Here is a 20,119-nt window from a genome sequence, read left to right on the forward strand (position 1 = left end):
ATGGTGGTCTGGTGGTTAAGATTTGGCACTCTCACTGCTGCAGCCGGCTTCGTTTTTGGTCAGGGAACTATATGTCCCATCTGTCACTTGTCACACTGTTGCAGCTGCATGTTGCTGTGATGCTGAAAGCTATGCCACCAGTATTTCAAATACCAGCGGGGCCACCCATGGTGGATACGTTTCAGTGGAGCTTCCAGACTAAGACAGACTAGGAAGAAGGAGCTGGCCACCCACTTCTGAAAAAGCTGGCCATGAAAACCCTGTGAATAGCAGAGGAGCGTTGTCTGATACAGCGCTGGAAGGTGAGAGGAGCACACAAAGACCAGGCAGGGTTCTGCTCTGCTGTACACAGGGTCGCTAAAGGTCGGAATCGACTGGACGGCACTAACAATGAAATATGTTCCTTAGATAAGGGGTCTCTTAACCTGGGGTGGTGGTGACAGATCGTGATAATATTGCCAGCATAGTGAGTTTGTTACCGATAGAAATCACGGATATTTTCATATTGGAATACAGTTGTTGCAGCTGTCTTCAGATAAAGTTTATGCTCATCTTTACTAATCACTAATCACGGGACCTGTCACATACATGGCGTGTAATCACAGTCTTCTGTGTGCACTCGGATGCTGATGTGAAGTAGCTGGCCAAGAATCAGGACAACTTTGCACCTAGTAGTGGGCGTCTATGTTCTTCACATCTGTGTTGCTCTCCAGTCTCCCCTAAATGCCACATTTTCTGTTATTTCTTTGAAAGAGCAACCTTCAAGCACCTGGAAACACTTCATAACTCTTTCAAAAGAGTTACTAAAGTTCCTTCTATCTTTGTAGCATCAAATTTGAACCATAGATTCACAATCCTTTTTCTTTTTTTTAATTAAGATAACGTTGGTTTATAACATTATATAAATTTCAGGTTTACATTATTATATTTTGACTCCTTTCTAGACTATGTCATATTTACCACCAGAAGTCTGGTTTATATCCATCACCGTACAACTGTCGTTTTTCTTTCTGATGTAAATTGTATTGAATGTGTTGACCTAGCAAAAGATCTCACTAACTTTAGGAGAAAAAAGTTACCACGATAGATTTTGAATTTAAAGGCCTCGGAGAATTCTGGTATTTTTTGAGAGAGCCTACCTCTACCTTGAAAGGGAACTGTAGAAGGTTTAATTACATTGCAGCAGTATCTATTTGTGAATGGGGATTTTCATCACTTTTGAATATTAAAAAAAACCCAATTTGATGGCCAAGATGAGCATGGCATATATGATGCCTTTTTGTTTTGGTGAAGAAGATTGGGCCTGAGCTAACATCTGTTACCAGTCTTCTTCTTTTTGCTTGAGGAAGATTGTCCCTGAGCTAACATCTGTGGCAATCTTTCTCTATTTTGTATGTGGGACAGTGCCACAGCATGACTTGATGAGCGGTATGTAGGTCTGCGCCTGGGATCTGAACCCAGGAACCCCAGGCTACCAAGGCAGAGCATGTGAACTGAACCACTCCACCACCAGGCTGGCCCCAATGATGCCTTCTTAAAGATCACCTCATAGTTCAATGTTCTTGGTTTGGCCAAGCAACAGCTTTTGCTTTCTTTAAAATTATCTTTAAAGACAACTATGTCTTTAAAGAAAATTAACTTTAGTCTATATTTTAAATATATTGTCTTACATTTGACACATTACTAATCAAACAAAACAGTTTGATAACTGTGTTTAAATAAAATTTGGTTCCTTTGTAATCCTACATATTTTGATTTATGCATTTAAAGGTATTATTCTGCAAAGGAGATCCGTAGGTTCCACCAGACTACCAAAGGTGTCTACAGGACAAAAATGATCAAGAACTCTACTTTTAGATAATCTTTCCCCCAAATGTTATTCGTCTAAGTCAAGATACGTTTTTGGATAGTCTTACTATTGGGCATTTATATCTATAGTATTATTTATAAATAATACTGGTAGAAAGAAGAGCTATTGATTCTTAATCAGTGTTACAGGTTCCCTATCCCCATTGCCTCCACAGTGCCTTTATACATAGGAGCTCCTCTATGACTGGCTGTTTAATGATTGAATGAGGAAGGCCATGCACAGTGCTTTGTAAAAATACTTTTGTTATTTCTGTAAAAGTGCCTGTGCTTGGGGGTGCCCAGGGTTTGCAGATTTGGATCCTGGGCATGAACCTATGCACTGCTCATCAAACCATGCTGTGGTGGCGTCCCATATACAAAATAGAGGGAGATGGGCACTCATGTTAGCTCAGGGCTGATCTTCCTCAGCAAAAAAAAGAAAAAAAGTGCCTATGCTTGGTGTAAAAACTTCACACACTACAGAAACCTTCATAGAAGAAATAAAAATCACCCAAAGGGCCATCCCCAATCATTCTTAACACTTTGATGATTTCTACAAATCTCTCATACATGTGTACACATGTGAACACACAAACACACAGTTTTACATGAGGAAATCATACAGTCATGCCTCATTGTAATTTTTTTCTACTCAGTGGCTAATAAATGTCTTTCCATGTCAATAAAGTAGGGGTATATCATTAATTGTATTTGGTCACACACTATATTCCATTGTGTATATGTATCATAGTTTATTCCGTGAATTCCCTATTGATGATGTTAGTGTTTTTTCTTATTTTTTCACTATTTTAAACAATACTGTAGTAAATTATGCTGTAATTAACATGTTTGTGCATAAAATCAGTTCACACTTCTACAATTATTTTCCTGGCTAAATTCCTGAGAAATGAATTTGCGTATTTTGCATTTGGACAGTATTGCCAAGTCTGTCTTTCATAAAAGACTTTACATTCCATTCCCAGGGATTGTATTGAGTGTTCTGGTTTCCTCGTAATGCCTTTGGCACACAAAGTTTTGACAGTCTTTTTCATCTTTATCAATTTGAAAGGCAAAAGAAACTGTATTGTTATTTGCACTTTTGATGGTTAGGTTGCATTTGTTTTCATTTGTTCTGTATCTGTCCATATTCTCTTACAAATTATCTCATTATGTTCATATATGTGGAGTTAGGTTTGTTTTTTATAGAATTATAGGAACTCCTTGTCTATCACACTTATTAACACCTTGTCATATATAATGTAAATAACTTTTCCAGTTTGTAGTTAAATTTCATGTATTTTAAGTTTTATATGATTAAAATTATTAATCATTCACTTTATGATTTTTCTTTTGGTGATTCACTTACAAAGGCTAGCCTTACCTCGGGTTGTATTGCTCGTATTTTGATCTAGTATTTTCAATTTTTACTTTAAATTTTGGATTTATCTGGAATTATTTTTAGTGTAAGTAGTGAGGAAATAATTAAGATTTATTTGTGTCCAATGAGCAGCTAGTCCCAATACTTTTTAATTTAGTCATCCATCTTTTCCCTCCTGAATTAAGATATGCCATTTCATTTATATTAAATTATTATAAGTACTTGGATCTATTTCCTGTCTCTCTAGTCTATTCCATTAGTCTCCCAGTCTCTTCTAATTCCGGTATCATACTGTTCTTTCATGAGTATATCTTGATGTTTTAAATATGGTTAAACAGGGGCCAGTCCCGTGGCCAAGTGGTTAAGTTCGTGCGCTCCGCTTTGGCAGCCCAGGGTTTCGCTGGTTTGGATCCTGGGTGCGGACCTGGGACTGCTCATCGAAATACACTGAGGTGGCATCCCACATAGCAGAACTAGCAGGACCTACAACTAGAATATACAACTATGTACTGGGGGGCTTTAGGGAGAAGAAAAAAAAAAAGAAGGTTCGCAACAGACGTTAGCTCAGGGCCAATCTTTAAAAACAAATATGGCTAGACGAATTCTCTCATTACTTTTTTTAAATAGTATTTTGGGCTGTTTTCATTTAAAACTTTTTTCTTTTTTGAGGAAGATTAGCCCTGAGCTAACTGCTGCCAATCCTCCTCTTTTCACTGAGGAAGACTGGCCCTGAGCTAACATCCATGCCCATCTTCCTCTACTTTATATGTGGGATGCCTACCACAGCATGGTGTGGCAAGCAGTGCCATGTCCGCAACTGGGATCTCAACCGGTGAACCCCGGGCCACTGAGAAGCAGAACGTGCACACTTAACCACTGCGCCACCAGCTGACCCCTGAAATTTATTTTAGATAGAACACTGCTTTGAATCTTGTCATAATGATTGGCTATCAGGGTTGAAACTGATATCCATTTTCACTCTTTCCGAATTATTAACTGTTTGGAGACACAAGCAATATTTTTGCTCAGAGGAATGCTTTAAGATTGTGATGTGTTGAGGTCACTTGAAAGGAGTTGCATGTAAAAGAGATAATAGTGAAAGATGTTCCTGGAAAAGTAATCAAGGATCAGACCATGTATGGCCTTATGAGCTGTGTTTTAAGGAGTTGGAGATTTGTTCCTAAATCTGAAGAGGCTCATTGAGGCTTCAAAGCAGGGGTTGTGACAAGATCCTATTGGTGTTTTAGAAGTCACTTTATCTACAGTGGAGGATGGATTGAAGAGGAGCAAGACTGGAGAAGAGTAGGGAGACTCTTTCAAGAATATAAGTGAGATAAGGCCATGGTCACAGAGAAAACTGGGTAGATTGGGGAAGCATTAACGACAGGATGTGGGGAAGATGACAAGGGAGATGGAGATGTCAAGGACAACAAAATGTTTCCAAGTGTACAGAATTGAGTCAGAATTTAATGCAGTTAACATTATGCATGATTAACATTTTTAACATTATTATTAACATTACTCATTATTATTACTGCTGATTATTATTATACTCATAACTAACATTATTAAATTGAATGATTACATATTTACATATATTAATTAAATAATTACTCACCATTCTCTTTTTTCATTAAAGGAGTGTTTCTCAATCTTTCTGAGAGTCAGGACTCCATTTTAGTAAGAAAATATATTGTGGACTGCTCTCTCTGCACATATAGTTGTTATTTTTAGTAGCAATTGACTTCTGTAATGCTTTAAAGAAGTTTTAATTTAAATCCTCACAACATCATGAGCATATATTATTCATGCTGTATATATATATATATATTTTTTTTTTTGAGGAAGATTAGCCCTGAGCTAACATCAGCCTCCAATCCTCCTCTTTTTGCTGAGGAAGATTGACCCTGAGCTAAGATCTGTGCCTATCTTCCTCTATTTTATATGTGGGGTGCCGCCACTTCATGGCTTGATGAGTGGTGCTAAGTCCACACCTGCGATCTGAGCCGGCAAACCCTGGGCCGCCGAAGCGGAGTGTGTGAACTTAACCACTACACCACCAGGCTGGCTGCATTCATGCTGTATATATTTTTAAGGCTAAATAAAGACCAAATGGCAATAATTACTTCAGTTAAAAATGGTGGAACTCTCATAATAACTTTTCAGCCTCCCCTCCCCGCTGCCCAAGATCTGTAGTCCACAGGTTTAGAACTAATGGTTGAAATAATTCTTTATGAATTTGTTTTTAAGATTTTAACCTTAGATGTGCAATATTGCCACTTCAATTGGAAAAAGTAATTGCAGAACATAGAGTCCTCTTCTTTCTTGAGACACATGCTATTAAATAGGGGAAAAGTAATTAACAAATGTATTTAACATAAATAAGAATTTGTTAACTGTAGCAAGTCAAACATTTTAAATAGTCTAGACAAGTTTAGACGTGAGGAATTTTAGTGACCTTATTTTTTTCTCTTATTTCTGTATCATTATACAAATAATTCTACAACTGTGTCACTAAAGAATTTTTTTGTTTCTTCCTTTCCTGAATATTGAATTAATTGTACTCTATACTGTATAATGTGAAGTTGTCGTAAAAACACTTCTTACTCCTCAAAGCATAAATTATTTAGTGCTCTTTCTGTAATTCATTGAAAGTAGCGATCAGGAACTTAGAGTGTGTACCTTTTTCCTACTTCTTAAAAATTCAGAAGAATGCCTTGTGGAATTGTATTGTCACTTAATTTCACCTTTCAGAGTGGTTAGTGTATACCCAACACATTTCTGTGATATTGTAAAAAAACCACTATTCATTAAAATTTAATTTTAGTTGACTTTTGCTTCTAAAGGCTCTTTGTGAAAATTTTATTACTTTTATATTCCTGAAAATTTCCTCAATGAGCTTTTATCAAATTTATTTAAAAAGAATAACTTTTGACATACATTAAAAGTTAATATTAATAATTTCTCTTTGTATTATTGAATGCACTCTTGTATTCAACATTGTTGCAGCTGCTGTGGAAGTAAAAATAAATATAATTAATCCAACAAACATGTAAAAAATACTCATATATGCTAGGCTAGCACAATGAAGGTAAAAAGTTTACTAAGATGAAAAATGACACAGTTAAGGAGTTGCAAACTAGTTGGAGAAACAGGGAATACATATATTAGGTATTGGAATAATGTATTATATTGAATATTATATAGAAATAAGTAAATTTTCCTGTTTGTCATTTATTCAGCAGTGACCTATTAAATGCATACTGTAGTACAGTAATTGTTTAAACTCAGTGTTCTGCATTATATGTTGACTGTATATAATGCTAAATTCTTTTTCATTCATGATTTACTTTAAGAATATGATTGTTAACATAGGAACTGTGTATTTTAGTTATACTTCGTATACCTTCTGTGCATGGGATTCTCAGTATTTATGAGAGGCATGCAGAATTAAACTTACATTACCTTATATTCTTAGAAGTCAGTTCATCAATAACTGACAGAAATAAATCCAAATGGAGGATAGTATGCTTTTATCCAATTAACAATTTGTATTTTATGTATAACTTTTAAGCAATGTGGTTTTCAAATTCTGACTGCTGCATAAATTTAAAGATTTATTTTTCTTTTTATACATTGAAGAATAAAAGAAATAAAATAAGGCTCAAATTTTGAACACAGGGCCTCTGTGAGATGGTTCTTTATGACACAGAAAACCATTGATTGATCACCTTCTCAGTCAATGTTGCTCTTTAGTGTTGAAACATATGTAGTCCTAGAATTATAAAACATTTTTCTATTTGATAAAACTGGCCAAATATGCTTTTTTGTGCTTATGATGTAAAGATAAGATTTAAATTAACTCCAGCATCAGAGGCTCTTGAAATGTAGAATGGTATACTACTGAATTTACATAATCTCTTCATGCTTGTCATTTTACATGGATAGTATCATAGACAAGTAATGACAGATTAAGACCTGCCTAGCAGAGGGAAAACTAAATTACACGACTTTTATTAAGGCATAAATAAACCTATTAACCGTTATCTGGAATACCAATTAGTAGAAAGAGCACTGACAATTTTATTTATCAACATTAAACACAATTATTAATTACAGACCTGATGAATCTAGCAGTAAGCATGCCATGTTGGATATGCTGGGACCTTAAGTCCATTATATGAGAGAGATGATTACCAAAATCCTGTGGGGAAATAAGTAATTGTAGCTGTAAAATTTTAATTGCCTTGGAATAAGGCAAATTATATTTTCTTGTCTGAGAATATAAATAGTATGACATTAAGGTAACAAGCTTTGGTAGTTGTAAATAGAAAATGAATTTATGTTGGGTTTTAAAACAAAGAAAAGGGTGATGATAAATTTTTAGTGTCATGGTGTTCAGTGTGAAAGACATACCATAAGTAAATTTTGTAGATTTCTTTAGATAAATGTATTGTTTAGTAAGTGAATTATGTTTTTCATAGTGAAAATTTATGTGGGAGGGGACTTTTTGAATGAATTCCCAGAGGTAAATGGGAATTATATAATTGAGAAAATATTTTCATTGTGTTGTGATTGGCAGTGTTGTGAAATGAACAAGAGACAATTCACATTTTTCTGTGTCTTTTTGTCTTTTTTTGAAGATCCAAATTCCAGAATTTGTGGACATTTACTTGTAGGTGCAGCCAAGAATTCTTTTGCAAAACTCATGGATAAAATTAGTCTGGCGATGGAGAGTATACCTTTGCATAGTAGCTGGAGTATTACATATGTAGAAAAAGACTCCTTGGTTCAGAGGCTGGCCCGAGGACTTCATAAAGTAAACACACTGGCCCTGAAATACGGTCTTCGTGGCTATGTGCCCATTTTGGTATGTATACAATTTCAGTAAATAGTGACTTTTGGATTTGAAAATTTAATTCTGAATCAGATGTTTATAGTTTAAATTAGTTGTACCTCAATGTTTCTAGATTCCTTTAGATTTCATGTAATCTTTTCATATAATCAATAAAAGCACTTCCAAATTTGCTGTTAGTGTCCTCCAGTTGATTCCAACTCCTAGCGACCCTGTGTACAGCAGAGTGAAACCCTGGTCTTTTTGCGCCATCCTCTCACCTTCCAGCGCTGTATCAGACAACGCTCCACTGGTATTCATAGGGTTTTTGTGGCTGATTTTTTCGGAAGTGGGTGGCCAGGTCCTTCTTCCTAGTCTGTCTTAGTCTGGAAGCTCCGCTGAAAACTATCCACCATGGGTGACCCTGCTGGTTTGAAATACCCGTGGCAGAGCTTTTAGCATCACAGCAACACGCACCTGCTACAATATGACAACCGACAGATGGGTGGAGTGGTTCCCTGACGGGGAAACAAACCCAGGCGGTGGTGGTGAGAGCCCTGAATCTTAACTACTAGACCACGAGGGCTGGCTGCTTCCAAATAAGTGTCCAAAATATCAAAATACAGAAGTTCTGGCATGAGTTATGAATTTACTATTCTCTATAAGTATAGTGCAACAGAATTCTATGAGACATAAACAGTTGTCAATTACATTTTCTTGCCATCTAGATTATTTATTTTCTTTAGTTGTTCATTTCATATAAGCCAAATTATTGGTCACATAAAAAATACAGCTTTCACCTCTAAGTTTCAGTAGCAGATGGTATTGTTCTCTGTATAACGTAAGTTACATTTAATTTGGCAAAATGGTCATTGCTATTGACTTCTTAGTAAATCTGTAGTTACTGCTTGTAAAATTGCTTTTGTTTGACAACAGAAAAGCACGGCATCATTACAGAAGCAAATATTTGGATTTACACAAAGACTGCACGCAGCAGAAGTTGAGCGCCGCTCACTGCGCTTGGAGGTCACGGAATTCAAACGAAATGTGAATGAAATGAAAAAGGAGCTTGACAAAGCCCAGGGGCTCCAAATGCAATTAAATGAATTTAAACAGACTGTAAGTATGTATGATTTAAAAAACTGTGGCTTTGGTGAGCTCTGCTCTGACAGTATGTGTATATATGTATGTATATATACATGTACACATACACACCCTATCAGAGAACAAATGTGTATTTGTTTTCCTTAACTTTTTATGTTTGCTTTTTCAAATAATTCAAAATCCCCTTAATAGGATTTCTTTTTCTTTAGAAAACTTCTAAAATGCCCCAACAATGTTGTATTATATACTTCAAAATTGCTAAGAGACTAGATCTTTCTCACCACAAGAAAGAAATAATAATTATGTGATGTGATAGAAGTATTAGTCAATGCTGTAGTGGTAATTACTTTGCAATATATAAGTGCATCAAATCAACACATTGTACACTTTAAACTTAGTGTTATATGTCAATTTTTTCTTAATTGGAAAAAAAGAGTTATACCAGATGCTTAAAGAAGTGTAGCTTCTAATAAAGGTCATATATGACAAACCCACAGCTAATATCATTCTCAATGGAGAAAAACTGAAAGCTATCCCTCTAAGAACAGGAACCAGACAAGGATGCCCACTTTCACCACTCTTATTTAACATAGTATTGGAAGTCCTAGCCAGAGCAATCAGGCAAGAAAAAGAAATAAAAGAGATCCAAACTGGAAAAGAAGAAGTGAAACTGTCACTATTTGCAGATGACGTGATTTTATATACAGAAAACCCTAAAGAATCCACTAAAAAACTTTTAGAATTAATAAATGAATACAGTCAAGTCACAGGATACAAAATCAATGTACGAAAATCAGTTGCGTTTCTATACACTAACAATGAAGTAGCAGAAAGAAATTAAGAATACAATCCCATTTACAATTGCGACCAAGAGAATAAGATACCTAGGAATAAACTTAACCAAAGAGATGAAAGATCTGTACACTGAAAACTATAAAACATTGTTGAAAGAAATTGAAGAAGACACAAAGAAATGGAAAGATATTCTGTGCTCTTGGATTGGAAGAATTAACATAGTTAAAATGTCCATACTTCCTAAAGCAATCTGTAGATTCAGTGCATTCCCTCTCAAAGTTCCAACAACATTTTTCACAGAAATAGAGCAAAGAATCCTAAAATTTATATGGAACAACAAAAGACCCCGAATAGCCAAAGGAATCCTGAGGAAAAAGAACAAAGCTGGAGGTATCATACTCCCTGTAGTATATTCAAAATATACTACAAAGCTATAGTAACCAAAACAGCATGGTACTGGCACAAAAATAGACACACGGATCAGTGGAACAGAGCTGAGAACCCAGAAATAAACCCACACATATATGGACAGCTAATTTTTGACAAGGGAGCCAAGAGCATACAATGGAGAAAGGAGAGTCTCTTCAATAAATGGTGTTGGGAAAACTGGACAGCCACGTGCAAAAGATGAAAGTAGACCATTATCTTACACCATGCACAAAAATCAACTCAAAGTGGATTGAAGACTTGAATGTTAGACCTGAAACCATGAAACTTCTAGAAGAAAACATAGGCAGCACGCTCTTTGACATAGGTCTTAGCAGCATATTTTCAAGTACCATGTCTGACCAGGTGAGGGAAACAAAAGAAAAAATAAACAAATGGGACTACGTCAAACTAAAAAGCTTTTGGTCAGCAAAGGGAACCATCAACAAATTGAAAAGACAACCTAACAATGGGGAGAAGATATTTGCAAACCATGTATCAGATAAGGGGTTAATATCCAAAATGTACAAAGAACTCACACGTCTCAACAACAAAGAAACCAACAACCCAGTTAAAAAATGAGCAAAAGATCTGAACAGAGATTTCTCCAAAGAAGATATACAGATGGCCAACAGGTACATGAAAACATGTTTAACATCATTAACTATTAAGGAAATGCAAATCAAAACTACAATGAGATGTCACTTCACTTCAGTCTTGTTATAAATTAACAAGACAGGAAACAACAAGTGTTGGAGAGGATGTGGGGAGAAGGGAACCCTTGTACACTGCTGCTGGGAGTGTAAACTGGTGCAGCTACTATGGAAAACCGTATGGAGTATCCTCAGAAAATTAAGAATAGATCTACCATATGATCCAGCTATCCCACTGCTGGGTATTTATCCAAAGAACCTGAAAACACAAAGGCATAAAGATACATGCACCCCTATTATGTTCATTGCAGCATTATTCACAATAACTAAGGCTTGGAGGCAACCTAGGTGCCTAAGAAGGGATGAATGGATAAAGAAGATGTGGTATTTATACACCATGGAATACTACTCAGCCATAAGAAATGATGAAATCCGGCCATTTGTGACAACATGGATGGACTTTGAGGGTATTATGCTGAGTGAAATAAGTCAGAGGGAGAAAGTAAAATACCGTATGGTCTCACTCATAAGTAGAAGATAAAAACAATGACAAACACATAGCAGCAGAGATTGGAGTGATGGTTACCGGGGGGGTAGGGGGAAAGGAGGAGGATAAAAGGATGATTAGGCGCATGTGTGTGGTGATGGATTATAATTGGTCTTTGGGTGGTGAACATGATGTAATCTGCACAGGATTCGAAATATATTATGATGTTCACCTGAAGGTTATATAATATTATAATCCAATGTTACTGCTATAAAAATAAAAATTAAAAAAAAAAAGTGCAGCTTCTGTGCCAGCAGAACGTGTGGCCCTGTTAAAACGTGTACTGTGACTGAAAGTGTAGAAAAAGTGTAAGTTTTAGTTAGGATAGCGTAACTGCTATAGCACATAAACCTCCAAATGTATAGTAAAAATTAATAAATAAGTAAAATGCCCCCAATTGAGGAGCCTGCTGTTTGGAGTCGGGGGTGGAATTTCCCCTCTTCTCTTTTTATATTGAATATTTTGAGTAAGTTGGATTATTTAGTGTGAAATGAAATTGTTTTTCCTAAGAAGTGTTCAATTTGTCTAACTTCCATCAAGGATTTATATATATTATTTAAAAAAGCAGAAGATAGCTGAGAAAAGAAAGTCTATATGCCAAATAACATTAGATCAAGATCAAAATTGTAAATATATGAAGCACAATAAAATGGAGATACCCACATATTTTATTTGCACCCAGGTTAGTTATTAACATTGCTGTTCTTAATGTGGATGTAATAATATAGAGTTAAAAGATTACCCTGAAACTTCAAAGCTGCATAAAACTGATGACAGCTAATATAAATATGAGTACTTATATTCATAAGTTGCTCACATCTAGCAACAAGCTCCTTTTAGTGCTCCTTTCTTTAGGAAACCTAAGTTTTGCAGGTTTAACTTCAGTTTAAATGTACTTTTAAATGGTTAATTTGGAATTTGTAGTTTTAACATTTGTGGAACCAGAGGCAGCAGCAGATAGCAGTTATTAATCCTGTATCATATAAATTGCTAATGTTAGTTATTATTTGAAATAGCTGTACCTTCGAAGGGCAAAAAGTTCCTATAAATTTCACAAGTCAGATAATTGTGAATTACCCTTCTGATTGAAGATAGTAAGAGCTTTCTTGTCAGTGAGTGTCTAAAGACACCACAGTTTTTTCCTCACTTTCTTAGTTTTTTTGTTCAGAGAAGGTAAAATTTAGGAGTTGCTTCAGCATTTTTTTTATGATTATGAAAGTAATATGTGATAGCCATAAATAAAAACATAAGAAAGCATTTAGAAGAAAGCTCAGATCACTCTAATCTTACCACCAGAACCAATAGCTGTTTAAGTGTGGATGAATTTTGTCCCCACATTTTTCTTTGTGTGTATGTGCATGTGCATGACCTTATGCATGCATATTTGGAATGATTTTGCAGGTACAATTTGCAAAAATATATGTATAAATATATATATTTACTTAAAATACTGTATTTTCCTGTGTCATTTATTATTAATTTCGTTATAGACTATTGAATACTATTCTATCATATGAATGTATCAGAATTCATTTGACTTTTCCACTATTCATAGGTATTAATTTTTTTCCTTTTTTTTGCCATTGTACTTAAATCATATAGAGCTGATTATACTTTTATTTATTTATTTAGTTTTTGGTGGGGAAGATTGGCCCTGAGCTAACATCTGTACCAGTCTTCCTCTATTTTGTATGTGGGATGCTGCCACAGCATGGCTTCATGAGCACCATTTGGGTCTGCATCCAGGATCTGAACCTGCTAACCCTGGGCCGCCAAAATGGAGTGTGTGAACTTAACTACTGTGCCACTGGGCCAGCTCCTCAATTGTATATAGTAATTAAATTTGGGATCTTGAGGTGGTCTGCCAAAATGGAAAGAGACAGCCATTGATGCAATTTGAGGTTTAGAATATAGTCAACTATATTTAGGTTTGTATAGTAGTGACTCTCCTGAAAATTGGAAGATTATGTATGTTGTTCCCTGGAATATGTATGAAGAATTCTAGGTATTCTACACAATGTGAATTCCTAGTTCATAGTTAAGTATTAGGAAAACAGGCTAACGTCTTTGATTAGTTTGGAAGCAGTCAGGACTTGGTTTCTATAATCTAGAGAGAAGATTGGCATTTGAAGAAAAGTTGCTGGAAGGTGACAGAATCTTCTGGTAAGGACTTTGGTTGAATAACCGGCTTACAGCAAAAGCTGAGAGTATGTTCCAGGAAATTTTTAGTGTGAATTACTTCCACTAAAGTTTAGAAATAAAAATAAGATTAATTTAGGTAATAATTGAGAAAATGAGATATGTCATTTTTTGTATTTTGACTTAAAATTGTAAGGTATACAATTATAAAGTGATGATTTCTAACATTTAATGACTGTATTGACCATGTGTTAGGCATTGACCCTAAGCAGTTTAGGATGTTGATTCATTTAGTCCTCTCATATTAATAATGGGTTGATACTATGATTATCCTTATTTTATAGATGAGGAATATGGAACACAGAGCAGCTAAGTAACTTGTTCAAAGTCACACATTTAGTAAATGGAAATGACAGGATTTGAACCTGGGTAGTTGGTCTCCAAAACTCATACTTTTAGCCACTTCACTGTAGTGATTAATGTTCATATCTAGCTGTGTTAATAAAGGATTGTTTTATTAAAAACAAAATAGATGGAAAATGATGCTATTTTCTTCTAAAAAAATTGGGGAATGTGCCTGCAACCGTCATCTGTCACTGATTTCAGGCTAAGTATGTAGGAGGGAAATAAAGTAGCTTTTTTATAATTGGTCTAAAATTGTAACATAAAGGGAACACCCTGCCTGCCAAAAGCTATTCAGTACTTTCATTGTTCTGCAATACCATGTTCATCTACTGACAGTTGTTCTTTACCAGCTAATTCCCATGACCTTTTGTTGGTTTATTAGCTCCTTACAACTGCTTTCACATACCACTTCTTTATTAATTTCCATTGTTACACTTGTTTGATCCGATTTACTTGTAGAAGAGTGAACAGAATTGTGCCAGTCTCTGGGAGGGATAAATGGACAAAAGAGAGGCTAAAATCAACTAAGTTTTTAGGTAAAGGAGAAATTTTGTAGGAGTGGGAAAGTCTTGCAAAATGATGAGGATCATGATTTATAGAGGTCAAGTGGATTGCAAAGGACAGAATGGTCTGATGGCAAGCAGTGGAAGTTTAAAAAACATAACAAATAAAAGGTAGAAGAAGTACAAAAATATCTGTTTACCAGAGCCGGATGAGTGCTATTGTGTCAGGGAATAGAAGGATGTTAAAACTTGAGATGGAGCTGGAGTGCTGAGAGGAGGCTGTCAGAGTTGATGGTTAGAAAGTGGAGTGTTTAGTTGTAATAGGACAATATGGAGAGTGAGGCAACTGTTAAGAGGAGTAAAAAGATATGTTTCCTAAAATCAAACACTGTCCAAGTATCAGTCATGTATTAGACACACCTTTACTAGATGACTCTCAGGAAATGAGACAACTTTCCCCGTGTGACTTGTGATCATTTTTATTACTTTGTATTAACCTAGGTAAATCCTTAGGCATCTATTTTTATGCTACACCGTCGCTATTGTTCATTCGTTACTTTTAAAATTTAATCAGTGTTGAGGAATGCATTATATACACCTTCAAAAAGGCAAATAATAGTAAAATATAGTTGCTTTTAGGAGGTAGCAGGCAAGGTAGCTGGTGCCAAAGTAAAACTCAGTGCTAATATATTGTGATATAGAAAGATCCATGTAATAAACTTATCCTCAAACTTAGTTCCAGCAACAGTTTTTCTCTCTACATGAACTGCATGCTTGCTGTTGTTGGCCCGTGAGGAAACTATAACTAAACACATTTGTCTCATTTGTCAGAAAGTTCAGAGAGAAAGTCCACATTCAACTGCAGTAATTTACATATTCCAGATGTCTAGAATCAATAGGATGTTTATTCAGCTCTTCCCTCCTCCTAGATTTTTAAAAATTTTAAATCAGTTTGCTTTATATTTATGGTTAATTATATTGATCCACCTCAAATTCTTTTCAACAATGGGAAATTTATCAGCCTTAAATAGATACATGCACACTTAGCGTGATGAAGTGACCTGCATGGTTCCTGGTGGTTTTCCATATATATTTCTCAGATTACCTACCTTTTGTCAAACTTTCCTGTTCTTTGTACTTCAAGATCAAGATGTCTCTTGTTTGTTGTAATTAATTTTCATTTGCTTAAATGTTTTGAACAGGAGCTAATACAAGTGTATCCTGCCCTGGATTCTATACCCCTTAAGCGATGGCCAGTCTAGAACTATCCTTAGTTATTCCAGAGTGGAGTGCTCGGCTCTCCAAAGCAGTCAGGATATTGTAGAAACTGTGTTGTATATTATAGTGCACAATTTTATTGGTATGTTTATAGATGAATATTCTTTCATTCAACAACTGTCTACTGAACACCTACTGAGAGCCAGGTGCTCTTCTGTGTGTTGGGTGAGCAAGCTGAACGAGGTCCCTACCCAGTGGAGCTCACATCCTTAAATATTTGGTTGGTAGCAGGGAGTGGACAGGAAATAAAAAAAGTGAACAGCTATATGAGATGAATTTAGATGGTGACAACGGCTGTGAAGAAAATAAAAGCAGGAGGTATGATAATGTGAGAGGTGGTGGAGCCAGGGAAGTATGGTTTGGTAAGTCCTCTCCAAGGAGGGGATGTTGGACCTGGGAGACCCAGAGTGGTAATGTACACTGAACGCAGACTTTCAGGTGATCATTTAAAAGCTAGGGACTTGTTGAAGGCTTTAATTCCCACAATCCTAATCTTTATAAAAAGTGCTCACGTACCAACATTTAAACTGAACGTTATGGAATTATTTAGAACTTGAAGTAAGTTTCCTAAGATTTTATTTGATTAAAAATGATAACTTTTGGAGTATGGCTGTTGTGCTTTTAAAAACCAGAGTGATGTTTTTTATCTTGACTTATGAAATTAGAAAAAAACCAAATTGTATTTTTTGTCATGTATCAGACATTAAGAAATGTTTGTATTACACTCCTTATGTTAGCAAATATAGTTCTGAATATTAAATGGTACAACAATGCAGCCAGCTTGTAATTAAATTTTTTTTCCTTTTTTCAGAAATTGATCACCCATGAGAAGTTTGAAAGTGCATGTGAAGAGCTGAATAATGCGTTACTTCGGGAGCAGCAGGCACAAATGCTATTGAATGAACAGGCACAACAGCTACAGGAGTTGAATTATAGACTTGAATTGCATTCCAGTGAGGAAGCTGACAAAAACCAAACTCTTGGAGAAGCTGTTAAGGTCGGAAAACATCCTTCACGTAATGGTTCATGTCCTCGAGGTGTGGGTCTTTGGAAGGAATTGTGTATGTCTGCTGAATAGGGAATAGATCCCAAGATATGAAATTTTATTCTGTAAGAGCTTATAAAGGATGGAATGAAACATGATTCTGGGACCTCGGTTCCAAGCATGCGTTCACATGTATTGAAAATGTAAAAGTAGACTTTACATGCTAATTGAAAGCAAAGTGGAAATTTTTCCAATAATAATTTTCTTCTTTGTTTCATTTATCTTCCTTGTTTCTTCCTCTCTTGGTTCTTTTCTTTTTCTTGTTTGATGCCCTCTGGACATTGAAACTCCACGAATCTTTTGGATTTTGAAAGATTTTGAGTGTTAGTCTCTCTGATTCTTATATAAGCGCATGTTTGTGGAGGAGGCAAGTTTGGTCAGGAAGAATTGTTCTCCCTGTTATATATTTGTGGGAAAGGTATTTAGAAGGGAAAGGAGAAATTACAATAAAATAGTTGTCATTTAGAAAATTTCATTCATGGATTTAGCACTATGGTATCTTTTGGAAATGTTGACTATAAAATATAATAGAATTCTAGTTTATGATTATAATACTTGTGGAGTTTTCACTAGTGGGGTGGTACACACTAGAATGGAACAGCTTATTCCAGGATAACCAAAATGATAAAACAAAGCCTCTATATTCGTTGTCATACCTGATACTGTAAGCAACTCAGAGCTATATAATTTATTATACAAATATTATATATTTATTTTAATAGCTAAGTACTGATACTAATACTACTAATAAAATAGTCAAAATTTATTGAGAGCTTCCTGTTTGTCAGGCACCATGCTAAATACTCTATAAACAATTATTTCATATAATCCTCACACAAACTCTATGGGGTTATTCCCATTTTGTAGAGGAAAAAACTGAGCTACACAAAGGTTACAGAAGTTACACAACCATTAATAAGTGGTAGACCTAAGGAGTCAGATTTCATATCTGCCTTCCCAACTTCCACATTCTATGGGCCATTGATTGACAGCATACACATGCCAGGCTCCATGCTGCAGTCTCTACGTGAAATACCTTACTTCACTCTTAAACTACCTACTACTATTATTCCCATTGGTTTTTAATAAACTTGAGAGAGTTCAGTTGATTTGCTCAGGGTCTCCTGGCCTGTAAATATTGAAAATGGGATTTAGTTTTTGGGAAAAATTAGAATATATTGAAAACTAAAAGAAGAAAATACAGATGAATTTAAAGAAGGAAATATATATGAAGAAGAAAAAACTCGCAGGATACTATTAACATTTTAAAGTATATTTTTCCTAATATATGTTTTAAGTTGAACCATTTGAAATTGCTGTTTTTATAAGTAAAAAAACAGACAAATGCAAGCTGTTTCATATGGCTCAACCTAACATATATCATTTTTCTTACGTAAGTGAGAGCATACTAATATACTGTTTTGTGACTTATTTGTATTGATCCTAGTTGTAAACATTTTTACTTACCAACTGATATGATTCTATGATATCAGTGTTTTTTCTTTTCTCCTTGTTTCTTTTACACAAGTAGTAAATATTCATTGTGGAAAAATAAGGAAATATTGATGAATAAAAGTTAAAATTTAAATAATCCCAAATCATATCACCAGTTATATCTACTGTCAAAATTTTGATATATATTATTTCAGACTTTACATTTTGCAAATACAGAAATATAACCTAATATAGGTTAATAAGAATACAACCATACTATTATATGTTAGTTTCTAATTTCCTTTTTTAAAACATCATGTGAAGAATTTCTTTCCATGCTAATAAATATAGCAGTGTCATCATCTTTAATGGCTGATGGAATTCTTTGAATATAGATAATTTATTAACCTAATTTCTTATTATTGTTGATTTAGATTCATTTCAGTTTCTTTTTCTTTCTTTCTTTTTCTTTTTTGCTATTGTAAGTAATTCTAAGACGAGCAACCCTGTAGCTTAATCTTTATGCACATATCTGTGATTATTTCCTCAGGATAAATTCCTAGATGAGGAATTACTACATTAAAAGCCATGTAAGTTTTAAAGTGTGAATATTATCAAGTGGGCTACAGCAAATTTTTACACTTACGTTCTCTCCTAAAATGTACAAGAGTTTCATTTTTTACCCAAACTGGCTATTACTATTTAAAAAGTTTTTGCCAGTTTGATCAATATGTTGATATTATCCTAATTTGTATTTCTTGTGATTACTAGTCAAGGTGAACATTCTTATAAATACTTTGGTCCTTGAACAACATTTTTGTGCTTCCCGTTCCATTAATAGATGAGGTGTACTTTGGAAAAGCCCATAACTGTGTCATATTGGAGTCTTTTCTTTTCGTAATAGCTTGTAGTTTGTGTTTAGGTGTAGTGTCTTCCAGCAGATAAAAAACTGCTCATATTAATTTCTTTAAAATGCCAGTAGCTTAAATATTGTTGTCAGGAGTGGAGAACTGTTTAATTACCGTCTCTTAATTAGAACTAGCAGGTGGTAATGTGAAAATGCTCTCTTGTGGGAGGCAGCATGGTTCAGTGTAGAAAGCACTGGCCTTGGAACACGTGATTCCAAATTCAAATCCCAGTTCTGCCACTTGGGCAAATAACTTAACCTTTCTGAGCCTCAGTTTCCTCTTCTGCAAAATTAGGGATGATGATACTTAAGTTGCAGAACTTTTGTGAGAATTAATTGAGAGTGTTTGAAAAGCAAGTATATGCTTCATAAATATTCTTGTGTGTTTTTCAATAATACTTAAGCAAATAGTTTTTTTAATGTGTCCTGTGTGTAACTTCTTTTAAAAAACTGTATTGCTGCTACTTCTTTATAAAAACAAAATAAGATCATGAATAGAAGATACGGAAAATACAGAAGAGAAAACAAGTTACTGATATCTTATCATCTGAAAATAATCGCTCTTAACATTTTGAGATTTTGTTTTTAATCGTTCTTCTATAGGTAATACTTTTAATAAATCATACTTTTGACTTGATGATAGGAATGGTCTTCTCATTATGATGCAGCTAGATTTTGGATAAGACACTTCCTGTATTACAGCAGTGCATTAAAGAGTAAAGGAAATCTCTAAGGACAAAAATGTAGCAAACACCACCAACAAATCCAAGTGAGCAAAAATCACATTTAGCACTGTGAACAGAAGCTGGGCTTACCATGCAGG

The 20,119-nt window shown here is 34.9% G+C and overlaps 1 protein-coding gene across 4 annotated transcripts in view; it reads left to right on the plus strand.

Annotated features, from left to right (window-relative positions):
• CCDC171 (coiled-coil domain containing 171) overlaps positions 1-20,119 on the plus strand; it is a 294,411-nt gene that overhangs the window by 151,012 nt on the left and 123,280 nt on the right. For all 4 annotated transcript variants that reach the window (XM_046663625.1, XM_046663624.1, XM_046663626.1 and 1 more), the window contains 3 exons: positions 7,870-8,096; positions 8,997-9,179; positions 16,722-16,907. In XM_046663625.1, the coding sequence (XP_046519581.1) occupies positions 7,870-8,096; positions 8,997-9,179; positions 16,722-16,907 (596 nt within the window). The remainder of the gene's footprint in view (positions 1-7,869; positions 8,097-8,996; positions 9,180-16,721; positions 16,908-20,119) is intronic.

Source organism: Equus quagga, chromosome 6, assembly GCF_021613505.1.
Source record: "Equus quagga isolate Etosha38 chromosome 6, UCLA_HA_Equagga_1.0, whole genome shotgun sequence".
Taxonomy (NCBI): Eukaryota; Metazoa; Chordata; class Mammalia; order Perissodactyla; family Equidae; genus Equus; species Equus quagga.